Here is a 24,606-nt window from a genome sequence, read left to right on the forward strand (position 1 = left end):
AGGACATCTTTTTTTCTGATTCTCAAATATCAGCACCTAAACACAAAGGTAAAGAGCCAGTCTGATGTCGTGGTGAAGGTATCAGGCTAGAAACCTGGAGACCCTGAGTTCCAGTCTGGCCTTCGGCATGAAGCCAGCTGGGTGACCTTGGGCCAGTGTCTCAGCCCTAGGAAGTAGGCAAGGGCAAACCACTTTTGAAATCTTGCCAGAAAATCTTGCCAACTGCAGAGACTTGCCGAGGCAGTTGCCAGGAGTCAAAAACTGACTTGAAGCCACATACACACAAACATAAGGGTAGAAAAACCCAGGAGCTTCAATCTTCAGATATACTCAAGTGGGCGATATCCCCAAGACAGACAGGCTACCAGCCTCCTGATTCATAAAATCTTAACTGGCAAGTCTGCACTGGCTTTTAGGAATGTTGGCGTCTCACCTGCATTTTCTTGTTTAGCTGCAGTGGCACTGGGTTTCCTTTCCTAGGATGCGGCTGCCCCGTTTTGCATAGGTGGAAGGTGAGATCAGAATTGTGCAAGCCAGTGTATCCCCTGTGACACTCCATGGAGGAGAAAGTTGGACTTTAAAGAAGCAGCTTAGGAAAGGTTTGACGCCTTTGAACTTTGGTCTTGGAGAAGACTCCAGAGAAGACCGTGGACAGCCAAGAAAACAAACTGGTGGATCATCCAACCTATCAACCCAGAGGTCTCACTCGAGGCACCAATGAGCAGGCTCAAAGGATCCTACTGCGGACCCCTGATGCAGAGACCCAGCGCTCGGGAGAAGGCTCAGGGCTCTAAGACTGGGAAAGGTGGAAAGAGAGAGAAGAAGAGGACGACCAGCAGCGAGGGGGAAGGACTCAGCTACAGGGGCGATGGGGGCACCGCTGGAAGACCAGAAGGACCAGGTTAGGGACAGATTGTCATGGAGAAGATCTGTCTATGTGGTCACTAGGAGTCAGAAAAGACTTGATGACACATAATACATTGCTTTGGCAACAAGAGAGCACACAACCTGGAGCCCTAATTTAGAAACAGCCTCATTCTAATTAAGATGTGTTTTGAAGGCTACACTTCCAACAGTTTGAGCAAGCATGTTGGGTAAAGTTGCCTGCCTGTTTTGGTTTCACTCTTCAACATACAGAATTTAATTCTGTCAATGGGTGGAAATAGGGTTAAAAGGACATTTTTCAGAAGAGAACGGGGTTCTTGGATCAATTGTTGAATGGTTGAGGCCAGCGAATAATCCATTTGATTGGTCACCAATTTTTCAGCAGGAAGATACCATTACAGGCTCTGATAGACATTTTCTACAAAAAATGCTGTTACTAATTTATCCAAAGAAATCCATAAATTGTTCTGTTTTTCAGTCCCAATCCCAAGCCAATTTTACACAGATAAAAAGAGTAGTTGTCGTTGCTGTTAGTTGCTGTTGAGTCGTCTACAACTCATGGCGACCCTGTGTATAACAGGACAAAATGCTGTTTGGAGTTGCACCACATGCCTGACTGTTCCAGCGTTTGCATCCATTGTTGCGGTGATTGTATCAATCCGTTGCATTGAAGGCCTTCCTCTTTTCCGCTGGACCTCAACTTCACCAAACATGATATCCTTTCAAGCGATTGATCGGTCTTTCCTGACGATGTGCCCAAAGTATGAGAGTCTAAGCCTAGTTATCTTCACCTCTAGGGAACATTCTGGTTGTATTTCTTCTAAAACTGACTTGTTTGTTCTTCTGGCAGCCCATGGTGTTCTCAGTAATCTTCGCCAACGTCACAATTCAAATGCATCAATTCTTCTTGTTAGTGGCAAGCCTAAAACTTAGTTTGGAAACCCTTAAAACTGAATTTTCTTAGTGTTAGTTCAGAGGGCTGCTGGCCCAGGGCCCCACTTGGCTCCCAAGTCTCCTTTGGGGGCATTTTGGGCTCCCTTCTGATTAGAACTGCTATAAAAACTGACAGCCCTCTACAGTTGCAGAGTGAATCTCAAAGGCGGCTTATCAGTGTTAAAAAATAGAGAAAAGCATTCAACTCCACTCAAACTCCAGTCCTACTCACATATGTCCCATGGCTCACCCACTTTGCAACCCTCAGCCCCCCCAAAGGTCACCCACCCCTCCACTAAAAGCATCCAAGTAGGGTGCTTTGGAGCATGTGCAGAGTTCCCTCTTTTCCTCTGTGACTCAGAGGAAGTGAGTTATTTTAAAATAAGTGGTTATTTTTATTTATCCTTCTGGCTTCAACCCTTCTGGGGAGGGAGGGAAGGGAAGAAAGAAAGAAAGAAAGAAAGGAGGGAGGGAGGAGTAAAGGAAGGAAGGGGGAGGGAGGGAGGGGGGAGGGAGGGGAAGGAAGGAAGGAAGGAAGGAAGGAAGGAAGGAAGGAAGGAAGGAAGGAAGGAAGGAAGGAAGGGAGAGCTAGGAGTGCCATTCCCTACTTCTTACACGTCCCCTTTGTATAGCTTGGGGGAAAAAATAAACTGCAGTGCACAGCCAGAGAGTACCAATTTGGCATTTCACGAGACATACAGAAGCTCTGGAGACCGGCACTCCCACTCTTCTCCACGAACTCTGCCCCTGTGGCCCCAGCATCACTAGATGGGATATGGATCTGAGCCAGCTCAGCTCATCCCCACCACCGCCTGGCCCAAACTGAAGTCTGATGCCCCCCACCCCTCCCACGTGCCTCCTTTCTCTTTCAACTGAGTCAGCTGCTAATGCATTCAGGACCACCCACTGGCGGGTGCGACCCACGGGGACTAAGTGCAGCAGAGGGGCAGGGAAGCAAACTGGGGACAAGCCCTGGAACGGCTTCTGGGGAAAAAAACCAGCTTCCCTCTTTCTCCCTTCCACCCAGTGTGGTTGCCGCACCCTGCTCCATCCCACGAGCTGGGAAGCTGCATGAAGGGCCTTGTCATCAGGAGGCATCAAACTTGTCTGGCCGGTTTTTGTGTCTCCCCCCCCCCCACCCCTTCTCCACACTCCTTTGGAAGTATTTCAGGAGGAGGCAGACTTGCTCAGCTGAAGCTGGAAAAGCACCCAGCAGAAGTGGTCCTAAGCTCTCTTCTCCTTGTTGTCTTCTCCTGTGCAAGCTGGACTTGGAGCCTGAAGAAGATCTACAGGCTGGAAAGAGCTGTTCCTCTGGTTGGCAGGAAGGAAGACAAGGGCCTTGCTGTCCCCAGGGTCCTCTACCTTGCTAGAGCGTCTAGGGACAAGGCCGACTTGTGAATCACAGCTAATCTTAGACCCTGCTGGAGTCTGGAGCTCTGGAATGGGACATGTGCTCCTCTTCTTCCTGGCCTTTGCCTTTGTCCGCCCAGATTCGGTCCACTCACAGCAATGCTCTGCAGGAGGAAACCCTCCATTGATCCTCCAATTTGCCGATGTGGGTGCTGACCAGCGGATTCCTGCTCAACACCAAGCCCACGGATCGCTGGATCCCCTCTATCGCCTTGTCCAGAGTTACCTGGATGTGGTCCAACAGAACCCTTTCCCCACAGGTAAGCCACCGTTCTTCTTGCTGATAAGTCTGGTGAGAGCGCTCTGAATTGGGGAGAAAAATTAACATAGTTTTGTGTCTTCACCAGCAGCTTAATGAGCAGAAATGGGCAAGTGAAGCTTTCCGTAGCATGGAGATAAACATTGGTCTGCTAGAACTTTCTGTGGGCATCTTCTTGATCAGATCCAGCTTACTAGCCCGTTCCTCCTATTCCTCAGAGAAGACCATTCTGGACCAATTCATTCTCAGACTGGCTTGAACTTTGCACTATGTTGCTAACTTGCAGTTTCCCAGACAATCCACAAATGCCTGGGTTCACATGTCATGCTGAGCCAAAACCTTACAGATCGCATTATGGCTCAGTGCAATGTGTCAATTCAACCCAAGAATCCTTTGTCAGGGTTGTTTTCAAGATTTTCCTCCATCCCCCCCCAGTGATATTTCCATTCTTTCCCCCCCCAGACACAAGCATACTGTAGACTTCATGATGGGATTTTACCCCCAGGAAGCAGTGGGAAGGTTTTAACTCATCTAAATGCAGTTAAGCATCCTTCACTTGTTCCTAATGCTTATCAACCATCTTCCTTTTCTTAGTTTTGACACTCAACAGAGTAATCTGTGCCATTATATTTGAATATATATTGCAAATTAATACTGTGAGTATCTAATGATATACTTTTAAAGTCGTATCTAAGCCAGCGGCCTCTAATGATAGCCTTGGCAGGATAGAAACGTGTTAATTAATGAAATATTTCAGTATTTTTAAAAAGAATATTGTGTTCCCAGACTGTTTGGGAAATATACTATACTTGTGCATTTAAAAGTTTTTGCAACATTTTGTTTTAAGGACAGAGCAGTAGCTGTTAAATTATTCAGCGTGATTTTTTAAAATGATTGTGGCAAGAAGAAAACTTGGATCTGTATGGTACGTTCATACTGTATTGTGTCTACACACACAAAACAAATTAGTTAATTATTTCATTCTCTTTCCATATTCCCAACATCATGGGGCTGAGGGACCATGAAAAGCGATAGCTTGGGAATATTACCATGCTACAAGTTCTAAGGTATTCATTTAACAGATGTTTTAACTGGCTTTTCAGGATAAAATAAAGCCCAGCACAAGATCCTTTAAAATGCAACTAATCAGCACATGAAAGGCATAAAGTGGGGATGGCTAATCTTTAGAAATCAGAAGGGGTGCCAATCACCCTTGGGGAGGGCAAGGCGCACCATAGGTGGGACAATGATGCCAAGTCAGACACATTGAGGGGCCAAGGTTTCTGGGCTCTTTGTGAAGCAATGGCGGTCTCCCACCCCACCTTCTCAAGGGTGCTGCCATGTTACTCACCTTTGTTAGTTACCTTGTGCGGCGACGTCCACGATCTCCCGTTGCTGGAAGACTTTCTGCAGCAGCCAGAGGGCCCCCCAGAAGTGAACGGACACGTTTTGATGAGCTGAAGGGGGTCGCTGCAGTCCCTCCATGAGGCAAACAGCACAGCCTCCACCAAAGAAAGTCCCTCTCGAGATAAAGTAGAGCAACCTGTCATTTGGGTCTTGGTTGGAGAAGCCTCTGAGGTCCTCAGAAAAGGGGATCTGAGGACCACAAGAGGTCCTGGCATCTCAGGTTGTCTAGCTTAGATAAGTATCTCAGGTAATTAACTCTGGCAATAGCTGCCTTCTGCCACTGTCTGCACCCGTCTCATCCTCATTTCCTGATTGTAGTCTTACTTAAGATTAGAACTTGCACAAAGGCTCCAAGGAAGTTTGGGGAGAAGTCCAGTAGCCTGCCCCAATCTTCCGTTGCCCCTTCCATTGTGAACTTCCATCACAACAGGAAATGGACCTCTTTTAAAGAAGCCTCATTCATCCTCTGTCCCAGCAGCAGCAGCAGCAGCAGTCAAGTTTGCTCTTGGGGGCCCCTAGGAGATTGCCCTTGCCTTCCTAGAGCCAGGCTAACCCTTGGCTTCCTTCCCAGACAGGAAACTGGAGGAGGAAACATTCACAGGGAGATGCCGGATCAAGTTTGGTTTAGTGAAGGAATGGGCAACTTGGGGGTGGGTGGGCTGGTCCTGTGCTGAATCTTTCACTTTTGCCGGCTGTCCTTGACTCAGGACGGTGAGACAAAAAGGATGGATTTGTACCCTAGATGTGGCCAGGGGCTGGAGCCATTCACACTGGGGAGGTTGAAAATGTCAAGATGGCAGTTGTAGCTGTGCAATCAAACTCCTGCCCCTCCATTGTTATGGACTCTATTGCTATAGAGCAGTGTTTCTCAACCTCAGCAACTTTAAGATGCATGGAGCTAAGATGCTGGCTGGGGAATTCTGGGAGCTGAAGTCCATGCATCTTAAAGTTGCTGAGGTTGAGAAACACTGTTATAGATGGTATGAGATGGGCAGCCATATGAATCATTTAATTACAAAAATATTACATGCGTTGTGATGCACATAAGAAAGGGAGGGGCTTTAATTGCATAGTTGCAGATGCCATATTGGTTTTTTGTTCACCCCTCCCTCCACGCAGATGCTTTCTCTATTGTTATGCATGGGATGGGGGCAGTGTTATCCCCTGTATCTGTCCAGGGAACCTGAGATGCAACCGAGAAGTATCATCCAGCCATCTTCATTCTGTGGTGTCCTTGGTGCTCTCTGAGCCTTGTTGTTTTCTTGCAGACGTTTCATTGCCAGGCTAGGCCACATCTTCAGTGCCAACAGGAGAGGGCCCTGCTCTCAGTTTATAGACCACGGCTTGCCCTGCTTGTGTTGGTGGGGGTGTTGTTCTCTCCTTGGGAGTTCCTTCATTGGGCTGTTGTTTGCTGCTGGGTTGATTGCCTCAGTTAATAGTTCCTTTGTGCTGTCTGATGGCTCATCTGGTGTTAATCCTAGTGTTGATTTTTGCCTGTCTGGGTGTTGATTGCTGGCCAGGGAGTGTACTGGTCTTTTGGCTTTTTTATTGTCTCTTTTGAATGGTATGTAAATGTTGTTTACCTCTATGTGCCTTCTTCTTTCTCTTGTGTACCCTTGACATTATCTATATTCTCTTTCCAGCCCACCTCTGTGGCACCCTGAAGACACCGTTAGCTATACTGATTGTAGGGAATCAGCTGAGGTGGGCCTGCTTCGTCCTCCCCATTTCCTGCGCACCGTCCTCCAGGGCTTTGGGCAGTGGGAAGGCCCAGTTCTTTCAAAGCAAGCTCTGCTCCTGTACTAACGGCTCACTAATCTGATCTGGCTTGGAACTTGGCTTTGAAAGAGGGATCAGCCCAATTCACTGCTGCTAGGAGTAGGACAGTGCCGTGGTGCAGCCCTGCTACCTTATCGGCTGTTAGGCAGGCCTTTTCAGTGACAGGTTTAGCGCTCTTCTGAAAGAGCGCTAAACTCATGAATAGAACTTATTTCTTTATATATGAAGCGTATATGGATGCCCAACTTGCGCCGATGTGACGCTTGGCAGTGTGACTTGATAAAAAACAGAAAAAATCAGATACAATGAAAATTACAACAACTACAATTAATAGATGATTGTGAATCTCAATATGCACCTCACCTCACCAGGCAGGATCTCTGATCATCCCCGAGAAGCATGCTTTTGTGTGGTACAGTGGGAGTTCCCTCCTGGCCCAATGTGCAACCTTGCCCTTGCATGGGCCTTCCAGCTATTAAGCCATGGGCTATGCAGTGGACTGTGCCTCTAGCTACAATGGGCAACCGCAATTGTGCATCATCAGTTATTGGGCCTTAATATAAGGGGTTAAAACTTGGAGTCAGTCCTAGAGAGGTGGTAATCCTTGGTGTTATTTTGTTTTTAATCTGTTCAATCGTGTCCAATTCTTGGAGACTGCCTGGACAAGTCCCTGCAGTTTTCTTGGCAAGGTTTTTCAGAAGTGGGTTGCCATTGCCTCCTTCCTAGGGCTGAGAGGGGGGGACTGGCCCAAGGTGACCCAGCTGGCTTTGTGCCTAAGGCGGGACTAGAACTCACGGCCTCCCGGTTTCTAGCCTGGTGCCTAAACCACCACACCAAACTGGCTCTCAATCCTTGGTAGAGAGATATATGAAAAAGAGAATCCAGGACTCAAGTATGTATAACCCATCGGTGCACACATTTCAAACTGTGCTTAGCATTTTCCTCTTTATCTGCAACTAAGGTTGAAGTCAGATGATATGCTAAGCTACCCAGATCCTAACAGGTGTTTTTTTTCTCCAGCATAGAAAGGAATCCACAGTTTTTTTAATTGAGTCACCTTTAACAATAACAAGCAAACACACCTTGCCAATTCTTACCTGCTGTTTTTCTAGCATTTGTTCCAAAATCAAAATATTTATCTACTCTATTTTCCTCTTGCTCACACCCACTTCAATTAGACTGGAAACTCCTAGGCTGTGTTCACGTAACAGACGTAAGCAGGTTAGCTACAAATCTGTTGCTGTAGGGGCATCAGCTGCTAAGCTTGATTTGTTTTAACCTCTGTGTGTGTGTGTGTCTGTCTGTCTGTGCTTTAGCATATTCTGCAAACCCAGTCAAACTCTTTGGCTAGCTAATGGTACATTGTGCTTTCTGAACCTAGAAAATGGGCTAACTCAGGAACCAAGTTAAAAAAGTTGTGTGAATGCAGCTTTGCTTAGGCAGGTCTTTTCGGCAGCAGGTCTGAATCTGAAAGGGGGTCATGTCTTGAAGGAAGCAAAGTTGTCCACACTCCAGCCCCATCCATCCCAGGACCCATCACTTGGTCCATCGCTTTCTCCTCCTTGGAATATGTTCCCTTTTTGCTGTCCTATCATTGCAAGGAAGAGCCCCTTTCCCCTAACTCAGCATGGAAGTGAGAGAAATTACAGAGTTGGGGGGGGGGGACAGGGGGTGTCATTAGCCTCCTGGGGGCCACATTTGGAGGATGCGATGGGTCCTACCACAAAATGGCTGCTGTGGGAAGCTTGACGATTCCAGTCAAGGCTGCCTTTATCGGCATGGATAGTTCCCAAATTCTCCAGCAACCCGGTACCCAGCAGGGCAGGGGGTCTGCAGTGAAGGGTTTGCAACACGCATAAAAAATGGGCAGGGCTTGTATTGCATGATGGTGGCCACCATCTTGACTTTCTTGACCCCCTTTCTCCAGACACCCCTGTGAAAAGGGTCTCTACCGTTTAGTGGGAACGTGGTGAGGCCCAAAGGCATGGACGTGAATAAATATGATTCTTCGTCTTTGCAGTGTAGGAGTTTCCTATTCCATTGGATTTTTTTTCTTTTTGAAAAGTTAGTTAAAGCAGAGAGCCAGATAAACACCAAAAAAGAGATCTAGGGACCTAAGGGGTCTAGTGGTACACCCTTCCCTGCCCATTCTTTCCTCTCCACCTTGAAACCTCTGCAAATATTTAAAGGCCATCTCTGGTGCTGAATATAGAGCAGCCTTTCTCAACCTTTTGACCCTGGGGGAACCCTTGAAATATTTTCCAGGCCTCGGGGCACCCCTGCACATTCAGGCTGAAATGTAGGCCAGATATCATGAGGACTGATGGTGAGCAGGAGGGGGCCCCTATCCAGTGGGGAAAACGCATGCGTAGTACTGAGGAGTTAAGCAGCCATTCAAAGAGACACAGATCAGACCCGCCTTGACTTTGGGGTTCATCTGTCTGGGTTTTTCCCACGCTTCTTCAGTTTGTTAGGATGTTCTGTCTATGTAGCAGTAATAAAACACTAGAGACCTATTCCTTGTCTCAGCGTGGTTCCTGGCTGTTAGGACACCAGGAGTTACAAAATCATTATATTTGTTTCATGGGTAGGCCCGTATAGATGCATTAACAGTGTTCTTAAGCTAAAAATAAAGGATGAAATTTGCCTCTTTAATGTGAAGTTGCCCAGATTTGGAATAATTTTTTAAATAAATAGTGATCTCCCAGGGAACCCCTAGTGACCTCTCGTGGAACCCTAGGGTGCCATGGAACCCTGGTTGAGAAACCCTGGCATAGGGCATTTCTGGACTAGAGGGCCACACTATGACTTTGGTGAGTCCTAGGCACTTTTGCCCTTATGGGCCCCTCCCTTCCTAAAACCAATAGTATTAAAAATTATATTTTGTATGATTTTCATTATGTTCTTCATATTTCAACAGGGAAAGAGGGAATAGTATTGTAAATAACAGATTATACATATTATTCTGTAATAGTGATCAGATGTGCCTGATTCATTATGATGCCTGTCGTGTATCGTCAAAATTACTAAATTTTAGAATGCACACTACGCCTATAGGTTACAAATAAGACCAAGGGTTTGATGTTCAAATTCTGTCTGTTTCTTGCCTTTTTTTTTTAATGAAAAGGATTAGGGCTAACAAATAAATAGACTTCTTAAAAGGCATGGAAATAAGTAAGTATTTCTTAAAAGCCATGGAAATAAATAAACATTTCTTAAGCGGCAAGGAAATAAATAAAAGCTTCCTAAAAGTCATGGAAATAAATAAACAAACAAACATTTCTTAAAAGGCATGGAAATAAATAAATATTTCTTAAAAGGCAAGGAATTAAATAAAGGCTTCTTAAAAAGCATGGAATAAATAATGACTACTTCATTTTTATTCTTTCTGAAATAAATAAATAAATAAATAATTTTGCGGCCGTAGGCACTGTGCCTAGTGTACGGTGCCTAATGGATAAGTCAGTCCTGCTAGGGGGCCTGGCGGCTTGTCCGGTGGTCTAGCCAAAATGCAGCAGCTGCCCACTTCCACGTTGACCTCAAGAGCTACCAAATGATGGAAACAGAACAGGGCCCTAAACTAGGACTGCCTACCACCCGCTTCTAACAGCATTATATCCAAAGTCCTGCAGGAGGAAGGATACATTCCCGGCTGGATGGGTGTGTGTGTGTGTTTGTGTGTGTGTGTGTGTGTGTGTAAAAAAGGAGGTTTCTCTTCTCCACCAGTACCAAAAGATGCTGCTCTGGCTGGTTTGGTGCAAGATGCTAGACTAGCCTCAAATAGCATAGGGCAGGAATATAAAGCAAGGTACTAATTAAAACCTAAGGATGAGATTTTCAAAGCTAATAATTGTGGGGGAAGTGGAACAACTGATCCTCCAAATCAGTTTGTGGAATGTGCCCCTGCACAGGAGGAGGTCCTCTGCTCCTGATGTGAGACACCCCCCCCCCGCAAGAAGTCTAAGTCCTAGTTTATTAGATCGTAGTTTTAAACACACATTGATTAAAGCGTTAATCCAGCTGAATTCTGTTTGAATCTTCCCACTATCATAAATAAACTACTGCTTCATCTACTGTGACAATATTTAATACTTCAGCCAAAAAAAAATTTGTCTTATTCCACAGAGCTGTTGAAGGATGCCCTGGATGAGCCATCAACTGCTACAACTTCTCAGGTGAAAAAGTGGGCTGGGGCAGTGGGATTTCCCATTCTGTTTCTTTGAGGGTCCATATTGGCTGTCACAGCCCAGCATCTACAACCATCCTCACTAATCTCTCGAAGTGCCAGATTGCAACTCCCAGAATTTCTGGATAGGTGTTTGGAAATTCTGCAAGATACACGTTCAGCACACCTGGGACTCTCCCAACTTGGCTGTCTAAGAATTTTATTTGCAGAAAATGCCTTGTGCATGAATGCTAGCCCAGAAATATCTGACAGTATTGAGATTTAGCAGGGATTAGGCATTAGTGGTGGGTGGGCTGGGTAAGGGACAGTAAAGGATTTTGAGGAAATTGGCAGGAAAATATTAGAATGCAAAGCCTGGAATCAGCCCTCAAATTCTATTTAATGAAGTCCTTTCTGGCAGAACTGGACAAGGATTTATCCCTTCACTAACGAAATGCAAGGCGTCCGTGTATCCTTTCTCTCTCTACTCAATCCCTTCATGATGGACCTTCTGCAATTAAAAAAAATGGGGATGTGATATTAGATCAGTGTTTCTCAACCTCAGCAACTTTAAGATGTATGGACTTCAACTCGTGGCTGGCTGGGGAATTCTGGGAGTTGAAGTCCACACATCTTAAAGTAGCTGAGGTTGAGAAACACTGTTTTAGATCCACAGCATTTAAAGGAATGGGATGGGGAGAGGGACAAGAGATACCATTCTCTGAAGACCTTTTTTTATTATTATTTTCTTTGTTCATCAGATCCTTAAGTACCAAGCAGGATATGTTGTTTGTGCTGCAATTGGGGTTCTCTATTTTGTGATGGTGCCCCTGATCGGACTGAGCATTTGCTGCTTCCAGAAACACCGGCCCTGTGGTGGACAGACCAAGGCCTATCGCCGCTCCCTGATCTGCCAGCGGAATCTTCTCATGATCTGTCTGCTCCTCACCACCCTTGTAATCCTGTAAGTGAGAGGCTGAGCCAGACCCTGGCATCAGGGCCCCATGACAGGTGTTGTTGTCCCCATAGAGATGCAAAGATCAGGAAGGACAGGCACATGAACCATTACAGGTAGTCCTCGACTTATGACCACAATAGGGACAGGAACTTCCATCACTAAGCAAGGTAGTCGTTAAATGAGTCATGCCTGGTTTTACAACAATTTTGCCATGGACGTTAAGCAAATCACTGTGGTCATTAAGTGAATCCAGCTTCTCCCACTGACTTTGTTTGTTGGAAGCCGGCTGGGAAGGTTGCAAATGGAGATCATGTGACCCCAGGATGCTGCAACCATTGTAAATACATGTCAGTTGCAAGCACCTGAATTTTGATCACATGACCGCAGGGATGCTGCAACAGTCGTAAGTGTGAGGACTGGTCATAAGTCACTTTTCTCAGCGCTGTCGTAACTTTGAATAGTTGCTAAACAAATCTTTGTAAGTCGAGGACTACCTGTACCCGAATCCTACAGAGATGCTAGAGCTGTAATTCAAAGCCAAGAAATGCTGTTCTGGATACAGCAAGAGCCAAGCTAAATAGAGGTCATGGTCTAAAGCAGTGTTTCTCAAATCTGGCAACTTTACAGCATTCGGACTTCACCACCCAGAAACCCCCAGCCGGCATGCTGGCGGGGGAATTCTGGGAGTTGAAGTCCACACATCTTAGACTTGCCAAGTTTGAGAAGCACTGGTCTGCAGCAGAGCTGGATGTAGTCAACTTGTTCATGGTCACAGGATCCTAGCATGGAGGTGCAGCTCCAGAGCCAAGCGTCAGCCTGTTGCTCTCCAGTTCTCACTGTTGCTTTGGTGACAGCAGCATCTCTCTTTAGGGCTACAGGTCAGAGCCTGCAGCTGCAGAGTCTGAAAATGCCACAGGGCTTAATTCTGCTTCAGTCTGACCTGAACCCAAGGCAACAAGGCCGAGTTTCTTTTTTTGGCCTTCCAGATCTAGGTGCTCTGGGCTTCTGAAGACCAAGACGGCCATACAAAAATTTGTTTACCACCTGCTTCAGAGACAAAGATGGTTTACAATAGCTCTCCCCCCCAACAGCAAAATATATGCATTTGTTAAAAATACTGGGTATTTACGCCTACTGAGAGCCACTGCCCTAGAGCATCCCTGCCAGATGACCAACCAACCGTGGTCTGAAGACCTCTGGCTTTGGGTCTATGATTTAATACAGCCTTTCTCAACCATTTGACCCTGGAGGAACCCTTGAAATATTTTCCAGGCCTCGGGGAAACCCTGCACATTCAGGCTCAAATGTAGGCCAGAAGCTGCAAAATCATTACATTTGTTTCATGGGTGGGCCTGTAGAGATGTATTAACAGTGTTCTTAAGCTGAAAATAAAGAATGAAACTTAGTTTTTTAATGGGAAGTTGCCCGAATTTGAAATAATTTTTAAAATAAACCATGATCTCCCAGGGAACCCCTAGTGACCTCTCGCAGAACCCTGGGGTGCCACGGAACCCTGGTTGAGAAACCCTGGTTCAACGGCTGCATGAGTTCCCAGGCAAGGGAATTTAGTCGGAATCTAGTCTTGATTTCCCTCTTGTATGTAAAATCACTCCTCTGTTTTCTGCAATGTTTATACCATTTTCCATCAGGGGGGGCATTATCTGTGCTTTTGCCGCCAACCAGAAGGTGAAAGAAGAGATGGACCCGGGTGCCCGGGATGCGCTGAACACCCTGCAGGCTTTGAGGAACCATCTGAATGGGATTCCCCGAGTGAGTTGACTCTGAAAAACCCAGGGGAGCCATTTGTTCCAGGACACAGCACGCTTTTTCCATTGCATGCCAGAACAACTCAGGGCTGTGTGGCTGTGTTCACACCACATGGTTAAGCAGGTCAAACTTGACTGGAGGGCACTGGGTTGGGGAAAGGGCTATTGCCTGGCACTAGCAGGTGCAGTTTTTTTTAATCAAGAGTGAAAAAAACAAACCATTTGGAAAGCGAAACAACTAAAGGCAATGCTTGTTGGGAGGATTATTCTAAAAAAATGTTTTATCCATTATTAAATTTTAATGGAAATATTATGGTTTCTTGTTTCAGCTGGGCTTTATAAAGTTATCTTTAGAGAATGGGTGTTCAACATCTTTTGTGAAAAAAATCTACAAACGGTCATTAAAATGGTGGGTTTTCATTTTGGCCCCAACATTTAACCTGGAAATTTGCCAGGGAGGTCAATGAGGTCAAGATGTCAGCTGCAGGAGCGCAGTCTAACTCTGGGTGTGTAAAAAAGGGGTGAAGCTTCCATTATGTGATTGCAGCTGACATCTTGACATTTTTGACCCCCCCCCAGAAGACTCTGTCTGCTTTGCAGATGACACCCACTTATTCGGCTAGGTTAAACTAGAAAGAGTAAAGAAAGATCTCTAAAATATTCTCTGGGACCCATCAATACTAATTTAAGCAAGTTGTGCACTTTAAAGCCAACTATCTGACCTCATATATGCTCAGGATGTGTCACATATCCTGACCAGGATTTGTGAAATTATGGACAAGTGTGATGTGCGGTGGTCAAAAAAGTCAAGGTGGTGGCTGTTTCATCACCTAAAAACCAGGCAGAGCTATGACAGTCACTCGGAGTGTTTTGTCCACCCATTTCGGACACCCATGAGAAAGCCCATTTCCAAATTGTCCTAAGTCTGGAGATCCAGAAATGAACCTCGTTCCTCCATGCATGGAGCTTCAGTGCTGTCTTTGAGCCTTTCTCCAGCATTTATTCCCAGCGTCACGCTGTCACCATGGCAATGCCTTGGCCTGGCAGCGTTTTACAGGCTGCAAACCCCTGGCAGCTGCAAAGCACGGGGTGGGTTGGGACAGAGCCTCATTATGCCAGCAGCTCTTTCAATCTCTGCTGCAAGAGTTTTGTTGCACAAAGGAAGGCTTTGAGAGGAGGAGAAAGCGGGGGGAATGCTCAGGGGCTGACCCCTTCTGTTTCTCAAAGTCAGGACACGCTGCCTCTGGGGGAAGAAAAGGGTTCAACCTCACAGCTCCATTAGGGCCCATTCTGTCTCCCAGTTTCCCATCTAAAAAGTCTGGGGTGGCAAGGCTGCATAAGGGGGCTGCCCTGAGCCACCAACTAGTGCAGTGTTTTTCAACCTTGGCCATTTTAAGATGGGCGGACTTTAACTCCCAGAATTCCCCAGCCCGCATGCTTTTGAGATCATCCATAGATGAGCTAGGCTGTGTCCCTTGCTGTAGGCCACGCAGGTAATAAATGGTGCTTAAATGAAACCTTTCCACAAATGTTCCAGTTTTGGAGAACATCTGGCCAAGTCGCGTTCTGCAAGAATCCAAAACAAACAGCCCCTGTGGCGTGCCACTAAAGCTCACGGTTTGCTGCGGATGGAGGGCTGATCCCTGCCTTTCCGGCTATTCCTTTGCCTCTTGAGAATTGACTCTTCTCTCTTCTGCAACAGGGACTCCAGCTGACTGTGGAACAATTTAGAGTCCCACAAAGGCAGATTCTCAGTGACCTGAACAGTAAGTCCTGCTGTCTTTTGCTGCAGGTTCTCTACGAGAGACTCAGCACCACTTTGCCCTTTATGTTTTTAAGTTAATTGCATAAACGCACAACACGTGCAATGCGACCCATCTGCGTCTGCAAATAAAAGTTCAGGTGCCTTCAGAGAGGAACTGTTTACTTTTGGCCTTGAGTGAAAATATCTGGGTTGAATAGGAAGAATGGTTATGTTAGTGCTGTAGAGCAGTGTTTCTCAACCTGGGCAGCTTGAAGGTGCGTGGACCAACTCCCAGAATTCCCCAGCCAGCCATGCTGGCTGGGGAATTCTGGGAGTTGAAGTCCACACACCTTCAAGCTGCCCAGGTTGAGAAACACTGCTATAGAGTATGAATATCTGTAGTTCATCCTTTTCCAACTATCAGATTTTATGAAAAGGCTGAAGCTTTTGCGAGCTGCAGCTGATGCAGCCGAAGTGAGGCCCAGCTCATAAAATGGATTACGTCGCTGGAAAAAGTACTAACAGATTCTTTCTGATGTTTTGCTACCGCAGACTAATATGGCTCTCCTCCTACGATGTAGTTCATCAAGACTACAGCAGACACCCTACCCCAGAATCTGTATACTACCAAAACTCTTGTGTCTGGCTGTTTTTAACCCTTAACTGGGCAAAACGGTGCGTCACAGGCCAACGATTTCTGAACCAAGGTGCCTCAGATGGGCCAACTCACGGAATGCGTCCAAAGTCCAGGGCCCGTGACTCCCGTGGAATAGAAATTTGGCAAATTGTATAAGAACATTTTATGACATAATACAAAATGTCACAAAACATTTCCGGTGGTCAACTCCTGATTGCGTGACTACGCTATACAGTTCAACAAGAGCTACTTTCAAGGCAGATGCAGCTCCGAATGTCTCCCTGAAGTTTTAAGAATTTTTCTAGTGCATTAGAAACTCTGCCGTTGTTGAAGGCATGGAGGAATCTGGTTAGGAAATATCTCTGAAACGATGACCCCGTGGGTCACCGGTTGTCTAGTACTTTTCCAATCCTGCTTGTGCCTGCCTAAAAGGGCCTTTAAAAAAGAAGGTCTGCTGAACTCCAGTAACACAAGTCCACACTCTGCCATTTCATAGTATCTTAAAAAAAATTGAATCATTTGAGTGGAGATTTCTTCTCTTGGCAGGGACAACTGATCGGATTCCCAGGCTTAAAAACGAAGCAGGAAACCATTATTTTTTCAGGACTGGCAGGATTTTATCTCTTTTACAAATGAGCAAATTAATGCCCATCAGGATATATGGAAACTTTAAATGGCCTGCTGTAAAATGGCTTAAGGTAGAAGCTGTTGCGTGCAATGCAAACTAATAACAATAAAATTAAAATAAAGAAGTAAAACGGTTGAATATTTTCAGGCAATACCTACACTCTTAATGACTGGAAACCTGTTTTTAAAAACATTAAAACCGATGTTCACTATGTATGCAGTGTCTAATGCGGCATCTGCAGGATACAACTGGAGATGAGCATCTGTTTGGGGCACCCGGTCCTCTGCCAAAGGGGAGATGGGTGGGAGATACATTTTTATCTGGGGGTTTCACTGGAGCTGCTGCTGTGCCTTGCAGATATTAGCTGGAACATCGGCAGTACCATCCACTTTCTGCTCAAGGAAACTGTGTATTCTGCCATGGCTGCCATAAAGGGTAGGGTGCAAGGTAAGAAAAACTCTTTCCTCCTGCTTTTTTTCTTCTTTTTCTTAAAGCAACACAATGCTCTGTGACTACTGTAATGGGCAGAAGGAATGACCTTGAGGAATAGGAGGGAGAGATGCAACCAAGACAATGGTCAGATAAGAGATCTGAGCCCAGGGTAGAAGTGTAATTTGAAAAAAGCATCTCAGACTTGACTCTCCCTAGTTCTCACAAAGAGAAAGGGAGGAAGGGGGAAGCGCATTCAGACTTGCAAGGTTCTGTTACTATAGTTGGATTCCTAGTCTGGCCTACCTTGGAAGGCTGACAGCAACCTAGCCTATCCCAGTGTTTCTAACTGGGATGGGATGAAAGGCTCCTTAGTATGGTTAGGCTGGCTAGGGACTCTGGGAGTTGTAGTTCAACACATCTGGTGAGCGTCAGGCTAGGGAAAGCAGGTCTCAGGGGACCATACAAGAGATCTCTCCTTGCAGCTCTTTCTGCTATCCTATTTGGTAGGGGCACATCCCAACCTGCATGTTTAGCAGAGGAGCAATTTCAGGAAAGACGGTTAAGCGGCTTGAGCAGCTTCTAACGGGAAAATAGTGTAGCGTCTTAGGTACTTCTTGGAGGGAAGGAGGATAAAAGCAGATGGTACATGGGTGTATAATAGCTGGCACACTATGGAAAATGTGGGCAGAGAGCACTTTTTCTCCCTCTTCCCTTGGCAACCTGGGGGCATTCATTAAGACTCCGAGGAGAGATTCCAGCCGTGAATGGAAGGGCAGCTCAGAGTCAAGCTTTGGGGTTTGCTGCCATCAAATGTGGGGATGGCCTGGGGTGGCGTTGTCAGTTGTCTGGATCAGGGCTGCACATTGCCTGCTAAATCACAGGACCACACAGGCAGTGCCAGAAGTCGAGGAGTCAGGTGACTGCTGCTGCCGTTCGCCTGCCGTCTCATGCTTATCAGACTCTTTTAAGACAGCTGGTGGTGCCCCCTGAGCCAGAGACGTTGAAAAGGGAGTAAAAAATGTCAAAGTGGCAGCTGTGCCCACACCATCAAAGCTCTGCCTCTTTTTAGTACTTGAAAACTGTAAGAGTGTAAGAATACAAATCAGGTCAAAAGCTTATCTGGTCCACATTGACTGCTAGGGTGCTCAAGAGACGATCAGAACCAGGCCATGTATATACAGGTAGTCCTCGCTTAAAGACCACAATTAGGACTGGAATTTCAGTCGTTAAGTGATGCAGTTGTTAAGCGAATCCAACCCAATTTTATGCTCATTTTCATGGCGACTGTAAAGTGAATCACCGCAGTCGTTTCGCAAATCACATGGGTGTTAAGCGAACCAAGTAGTCATTAAGTGAATCATGTGGTTTATTATTTATTTATTTATTTAATTTCTATAGCCGCCCACCTCAGACCAGTGACTCTGGGTGGCTAACAGTAATAAAAAAGCAAAAAATTAAATATAAATACAGCCAAATATAAATACAGCCAAAATCCATCGGTGTCAGCACAGCCATGAAATGGGGCCCTTCGCACTGATTTTGCTTGCCAGAAGGCAGCTGAAATCACGTGAAGGTTGAAAATGGCAATCACGTGACCGCAGGATGCTGCAGTGGTTGTCATTGTGAACCAGTTGCCAAGCACCTGAATCGCGATCTTGTGACTGCGGGGACATTGTGGCGGTCGTAAGTGCAAGGACTGGTTGCAAGTTGGTTTTTTTCAGTGCCGTTGTAAGTCCGAACCGTCACTATACAAATGGTTGCTAAGTGAGGACTACCTGTAGGGGCATTTGGGGCTGGCAGGCTGCTTTGATACAGATACCATGAGTAGCACCACTTTTTCTCCATGAATTTTGCAAGCCTCGTTGTGTTATGACCATCATTACAAGTCAGGGTAGCAAATTCTACAGGTGAGCCATTAACAGTGTGGCCCTAAGAAGTAAAAAGTAGCAGAGATTAGTTTGCTGGCATGGAATGTGTTACAGCTTTGCATGAAAACTTCAGGACATCCCAACTACTGCATGACCTTTCTCTTTAAGACCTAGAGAACTCCCTGCACCACTTGCACACGATCCACAGGACCGTCCAGACACTGATCCAGGACCAGGGGGAGCTGGCGTCAACGCTGAAGGATCAGAAGCAAAGCCTCACTTCTCTCCTGGAAGAGCCACGCTGCACTTACTGCACCGGGGCCCTAAGCAGAGCTCAAAATTTGAAGTTGGGGGCTGACTTCCAAAAGGTAAGCTAATCTTGATGCTGGCTGCACCAGAATGGAAATGGGGCATCAGTCCAAAACCTCCTTGGGCAAATTAAGGTGTTAAGGAGCGTGCTTCTGATATGAAATGGGCACTGTTGTACCACTTCTGTTGGTGCAAGTCTCCTCCGACCTGATACTGCCTGAGTCTGTGGAAGGCCCATCGGACTCAAGGGAGTGAGATTCACTTGTCGGGATTGCGAAAAGCCATCAGGTGCAGTGCAAATTGGCGTGCTTTCTCCACGCTCCTGGTCCCCAATTTTGGACCTGTTCCTTTTTCCTTTGACCCCTCTGTGCCTGAAGCGCCATGGTCTCCTACCCTTATGGGTATTCTCTTCTGAGAGGTACATTTCCGTCCTCCTCATTTTTTTTCAGGATAGGAAATGGTAGAAGACTTCTTCTGTCAAGGCTAACAGCAGCACCTGCTCAGTGAGGTCCATGTTTTCACTCCCAGGAGAACTGTTCCCTGGGTGCAGCTGGAAAAAAAGGAGTCTGCAGCTGTCAGTAGCAGATGACGCCTAAGCTACTATTCTGCAAAACTAGGGCAAAATTAGACAAGGTGGTGGATGATTTTTTGAATGTGTGATAAGGAGAAAGCGAGTCTAATGCGTTGTGGATATGGGTGGAGGAAGATGGTGGTTAACCTTTTCCACCTTTTGAAATCCACTTGGTATGTGTCTCCACATGGACCAAATAACTGTGCTGGGTGTGAATATGTAGAGGATTACCATATCTGGGCTGCAGAGCTCCAGTTGACCGCTAGTGGACAGCAAAGAGACACAGTAAAAGTCTATTTGCTGCCATCTAGTGGTTGTTCAGAGTATTGCACCAGATAGGGCAACTCTAGGTATGAGTGTGATTTATGCAGCTACATTTATCATTTAAAAAGGAGTCTAAGACCTTCTTGCTAAGCTTTATAGTTGTAACCATGAATGAAGCTCTGATCGTTTTCCATGTCTGTGCTGTGTTTTATATTGTTTGCTTTGATCTTGGGTCCCAGGAATTAGTCTTTTACAAGTCGTTTCTTTCTTCAGGTGCCTTCTGTTGAAAAAGTTTTGAAAAATTTGCATGGGCTGCCTCAGACTAATTTCTCAGAAATGATTCACAAAGTAAGTGAGGAAGGATTCCTGAAGGGATCTTCTTTCAGCAAAATGTACATTTTGCCTCTGGTTTGGTTATTAAATATTATTTTTACACTTCTAGGCCAATAACAGTTTCAACGCAATCCCAGAGTTTACCGTAATGAAAATGGATGGAGTTGTTCAAGGTGAGTGAAGCTTTTCCAGGAAAATATGAGCTGGATTCACACAAGGGCATCCAGAGGGTATCAAAAGTCAAGATGGTGGCCAGGAGTACACAATTTGAAGCCCCTCCCCTTTCTTCTGTACACTGCATTGCATGTAAAAAAGGCCAGGGCTGTTATTTGCAGTTGTATTTGTTAACTTAGATTTAGGTTACAGGTAGTCCTCATTTAGCAACCACAATTGGGACCAGCAACTTGGTCATTCAGTGAAGCAGTTGCTAAGTGAAACTACAACTGTGCTTACAATCTTCCTTCAGCTTTCCTTTGCTTTACAGTCCTGTGAAGGTTGCAAATGCGAGGACTGGTTGCAAAGTGACTTTTTCATCAGTGTCATAACTGCAAACCGTCACTAAGCAAGGCAGTTGCTAAATGAGGATTACCTATACCCTTACATCTGATCGAGTACCATGTAGGCCAGACAATTAGAGTAAGAACCAAAATCTGATTTCAGTGCTAGTGCGCACACAATGCAGGCAGTACAATAGTGTAGCATAGTAGCCAGTGGAGATCCAGATCCAAGTCCATCCTCAGCTACAGAAGGCCACTTGGTGACTTCGGGCCAGACAGGATTATTGTCCTGGGTTTAAAACTGAAGGAATGGAGTGATGGGTATGTTGCCTTGAGCTTCTGGAGGAAGGATTGGATAGATACCTAACACATAAATAAATCAGATAGGAAGACTCAATAATGTAGCATCATAACTGAAGGTGTCTGGTGATGGTATGGTATGGTGATCGTGATTTCACTGTGCAAATGATGCAAAATTCGCATCATTTATGTGATGGCATGAGGACCATGATGTCACTTGCCTGCCATGGTGGATGCCATTATGAATGAATAATTTTATTGATTAGTCAAATGACCATATCAAGAGTGGATGCCATTAACCCTTCACTTTTCTTGCAGACCTCAAGAAGGACATTGAGAAAGCTGCCCAAAGGGTCCAGCTTGTCGCAGATGACTTCCCCATCTCCGATCAGACCCGTCCCATGAAGGAAGCCCTGGCGAAGGCAGAGAACATTAGCCGCCCTTACCTGAAGGAGGTGAAGTACTATGAGAGATACAGGTAAAACAGAGAACTGGGCAGAGCAGGTACTTGGCAGGCCGAAATTCTCAGGTGCATCACTTGCTTAAAAAGGATCAGGGCAGGTGATGGAAAGGTGCTTCTCTGCTGCAGGCTTGCAGAGTGCTGGGCCATTAGTCACATTCAAAAATTTTTGAGCAGAAAAATGACTGAAGGAAATGGAAAAACTCAGAAAAACAGGGAGGGAGGCAGGCAGGCAGGCTCAGGCAGAAGCCTTTAAATGGCATTGTAAGTCTTAAAAACTGACTTGCATAATTGCACCACATAATTTTAGAGGGGCAAGAGGTGGGGGCTTCAGGAGTTCCCTGCAGGCTGCAAGGTAGTATTTATGTGTTTGCTTGAAAATGGTATGCACCCTGATGCTTTCTGATGGCATTCCAACCAGCCTTCACATTAGATTTCAACTCCCCATAGTTTCATAGGCGAAGAATGCTGCAGTCAGCATTGGCAATCATTACTGCAACCTCTGATCGCAGAAGGAACGCGACACTCCTAACATCTGGGGGCACTGAGGACCCCAGTGGGTGGAGCGGTAATATAATATGGGCAGAGCCACAGCACACATCTGGCCAGCCTGGCTAAAGAGTTTCCTTTCCCCCTGGTGTTGGAGGAATGGGGGAGGTCTAGGAGGGATCCTTATATTTTCAGGCATACACTACACTTCTCCTGTGTTCCTAACTTGAAAACAGACTTTCAGAAATCATGACTGGACCAGGACTTTGGGCACTGCAAAAGGGTGTTGGAGTATCAGGCTGGTCCTCCCTGTCCTAAGAGAAGGGCCAAGATTGAGAAAACCATCTTGAGAACTTGCAGGAGGACCCCCTGTTGATGCATAGTTTGTATGTAAAAACCTCCTGTTGCCTACAACAGTTCCAAATACCTTTATATTTGTACAAATATTTTGACTGATAGATTTTGTGCCATCAAGTCATTTTCAACTCCTAGCAGCCACACAGATAGGTTTTCTGCCCCTAACCTGGTCCTTCAGGTCTTCCAGCATCGCACCAATTGCTGATGTAACTGAGTACAAATGTTAAGGAGTGTAACAAGGAGGGTCAGAGCAGTGAAGGGGGTGGCTTCAGTTGTGTGCCCACAGATGCCATTGAGACTTTTTTGCCCCTCACACCATGGATGCCATGGCTGTAAGACACCCCTTGCACCCACCCACCCACCCACCCAATTTAAACATTTCTGGCTGAATGGAAGTAGGATGCCAAATTTCTGGTGGATATGCCAAGCACTGACTTCAGAGACTTGAGCCATCAGCCTCACCTTTCTCCTGCTGATTCCCTGCCCCTTTTTGCCTTTCCCAGGTGGGTTGCAGGCACGATAGCATGCACAGTTATCCTGCTGATTGTCTTCTGCAACATTCTGGGCCTTTCCTTCGGCACTTACGGGCTGGTTGTGCGGGAGGATCCCAGTGACTATGAGAGCCGGGCTGAAGTTGGAGCCAAGTTTCTTATCACGTAAGAATTCCTGGATGCTGTCTCTGTATCCAGATTTGAGCCGCTGAGGTTCTTCTACAGAAACGAAACAAACAAATATATTGGCAAGGAGGACCAAATGTGGCCATTTCTAGGTGCCTGTTTCCCTCTGCCCAACCTCGCTTCCACGTTCTTTGGAAGGCGCAGCAACCTGGATGGGGAGGTGGGGTGGTGACTTTGGCCCTCCCTGATCTGTTTGTCCGTCTGATTACAGGGGTGTCACCTTCAGCTTCCTCTTCTCCTGGATACTGATTCTCTTGGTCATGGGCACCTTTCTGATCGGGGGAAACAGCCAGACGCTGGTGTGCAAGCCCTGGGCCAATCAAGAGGTTTACAAAGTGAGTTCATGTGTGTGGAAATTAGCAAGTGTGCTTAGAGGTTGTCGGTGAAAAGGCCTGACTGTAATGGAGCCTTGCTGGGTAGCACATAAGACATGCACTCACGTCCAGCCTAACCGCTCAGGCGGACGATATGGCGCGGTGGTTAAAATGTTCCTTCCAACCCAGATTCTACGACTCGTCCTACAATTTTTGACTTACCTACCATGTCTTCTCTGAGTCGGGGAAAATTCAAGGCTTCTTCTTGGCTGAGAAGGAAAATCCACTGAGATGCATCTCCCCTTCTTCTGCATTGCCAGAGGCATAGATGCAGGGGAATTTTGGCCCCCCAGCGGTCTCACAGAAACGAATGCGATTCTGCACCGCCCCAATTTATTCCGATAAATTTGGCAAAAGATCCTTCCAAAGCACGATCGACCTCAGGACTAGGCTCAGCATGCTCTTCCATATGCCTTGGCATCAGACAAGCAGGTTTTAAAACATGTAAACAATGTCAGGTGGCGGGTGATATTTAATGGGAGCAGGCTAAATATTCAGAAAAACCGGCCCTGAATCTCTGTTTAGGGACAGGCCTCTCAGTGGGGAAAATGCACTGCATATCTTCCACTTGGAAAAGCTCAACTGAAAGGGGAATTCTTTTTTTGCTTTTAAATAACAACTCTGTGTCTTAACATTTAACATTCTGCCTGATTTGGCCATCAATTTTTTCTTCATCTGCCACTGGCACATATATTCTTTGTCCCATTCCCAAATTTCTGGATGCAATCCCGACCCAACATCCAGACCCGTGCAGACGTTCTGAGAGAGAGGGAGAGAAAAGGGAGTTTCAGGGGTGAGCTGGCGTGCTGTTTTTTCACTGCAAGAAAGGGACTTCGGAGAAGCCTCAAGGTGTGTCTGGACTACAATTCCCAGGGTTCTCAGCCAGCCTGCCCAAAAGGAGTTGCAATCCCCATATACCTGACGGGTGTCTGGAGATGAAAGACGTCTTTGTGAGGCTGTGCAAAGGCTCAGGGGTGACCCTAAGGCATGGCCTAATGCCAAGATGGTGGCCAGGATCAAAGCTGTGTAGTTTAAGGCACATTCGTCATGCTGTTGTGAGCAATCATGTTGACACCCAGGGCCTAAGCTAAGTTGCTTGTACCC

At 46.2% G+C, this 24,606-nt stretch overlaps 1 protein-coding gene across 1 annotated transcript in view; it reads left to right on the forward strand.

Annotated features, from left to right (window-relative positions):
- The first annotated feature begins 3,259 nt into the window (after positions 1–3,259).
- PROM2 (prominin 2) overlaps positions 3,260–24,606 on the forward strand; it is a 51,836-nt gene continuing 30,489 nt past the window's right edge. Inside the window, exons 1-12 of the mRNA XM_063310879.1 lie at positions 3,260–3,488; positions 10,799–10,848; positions 11,600–11,802; positions 13,446–13,566; positions 15,265–15,328; positions 16,929–17,018; positions 19,040–19,239; positions 20,289–20,363; positions 20,458–20,521; positions 21,464–21,623; positions 22,955–23,107; positions 23,340–23,463. Of these exons, the coding sequence (XP_063166949.1) occupies positions 3,260–3,488; positions 10,799–10,848; positions 11,600–11,802; positions 13,446–13,566; positions 15,265–15,328; positions 16,929–17,018; positions 19,040–19,239; positions 20,289–20,363; positions 20,458–20,521; positions 21,464–21,623; positions 22,955–23,107; positions 23,340–23,463 (1,533 nt within the window). The remainder of the gene's footprint in view (positions 3,489–10,798; positions 10,849–11,599; positions 11,803–13,445; positions 13,567–15,264; positions 15,329–16,928; positions 17,019–19,039; positions 19,240–20,288; positions 20,364–20,457; positions 20,522–21,463; positions 21,624–22,954; positions 23,108–23,339; positions 23,464–24,606) is intronic.

This window comes from Candoia aspera, chromosome 9 (assembly GCF_035149785.1).
Source record: "Candoia aspera isolate rCanAsp1 chromosome 9, rCanAsp1.hap2, whole genome shotgun sequence".
Lineage (NCBI taxonomy): Eukaryota > Metazoa > Chordata > Lepidosauria > Squamata > Boidae > Candoia > Candoia aspera.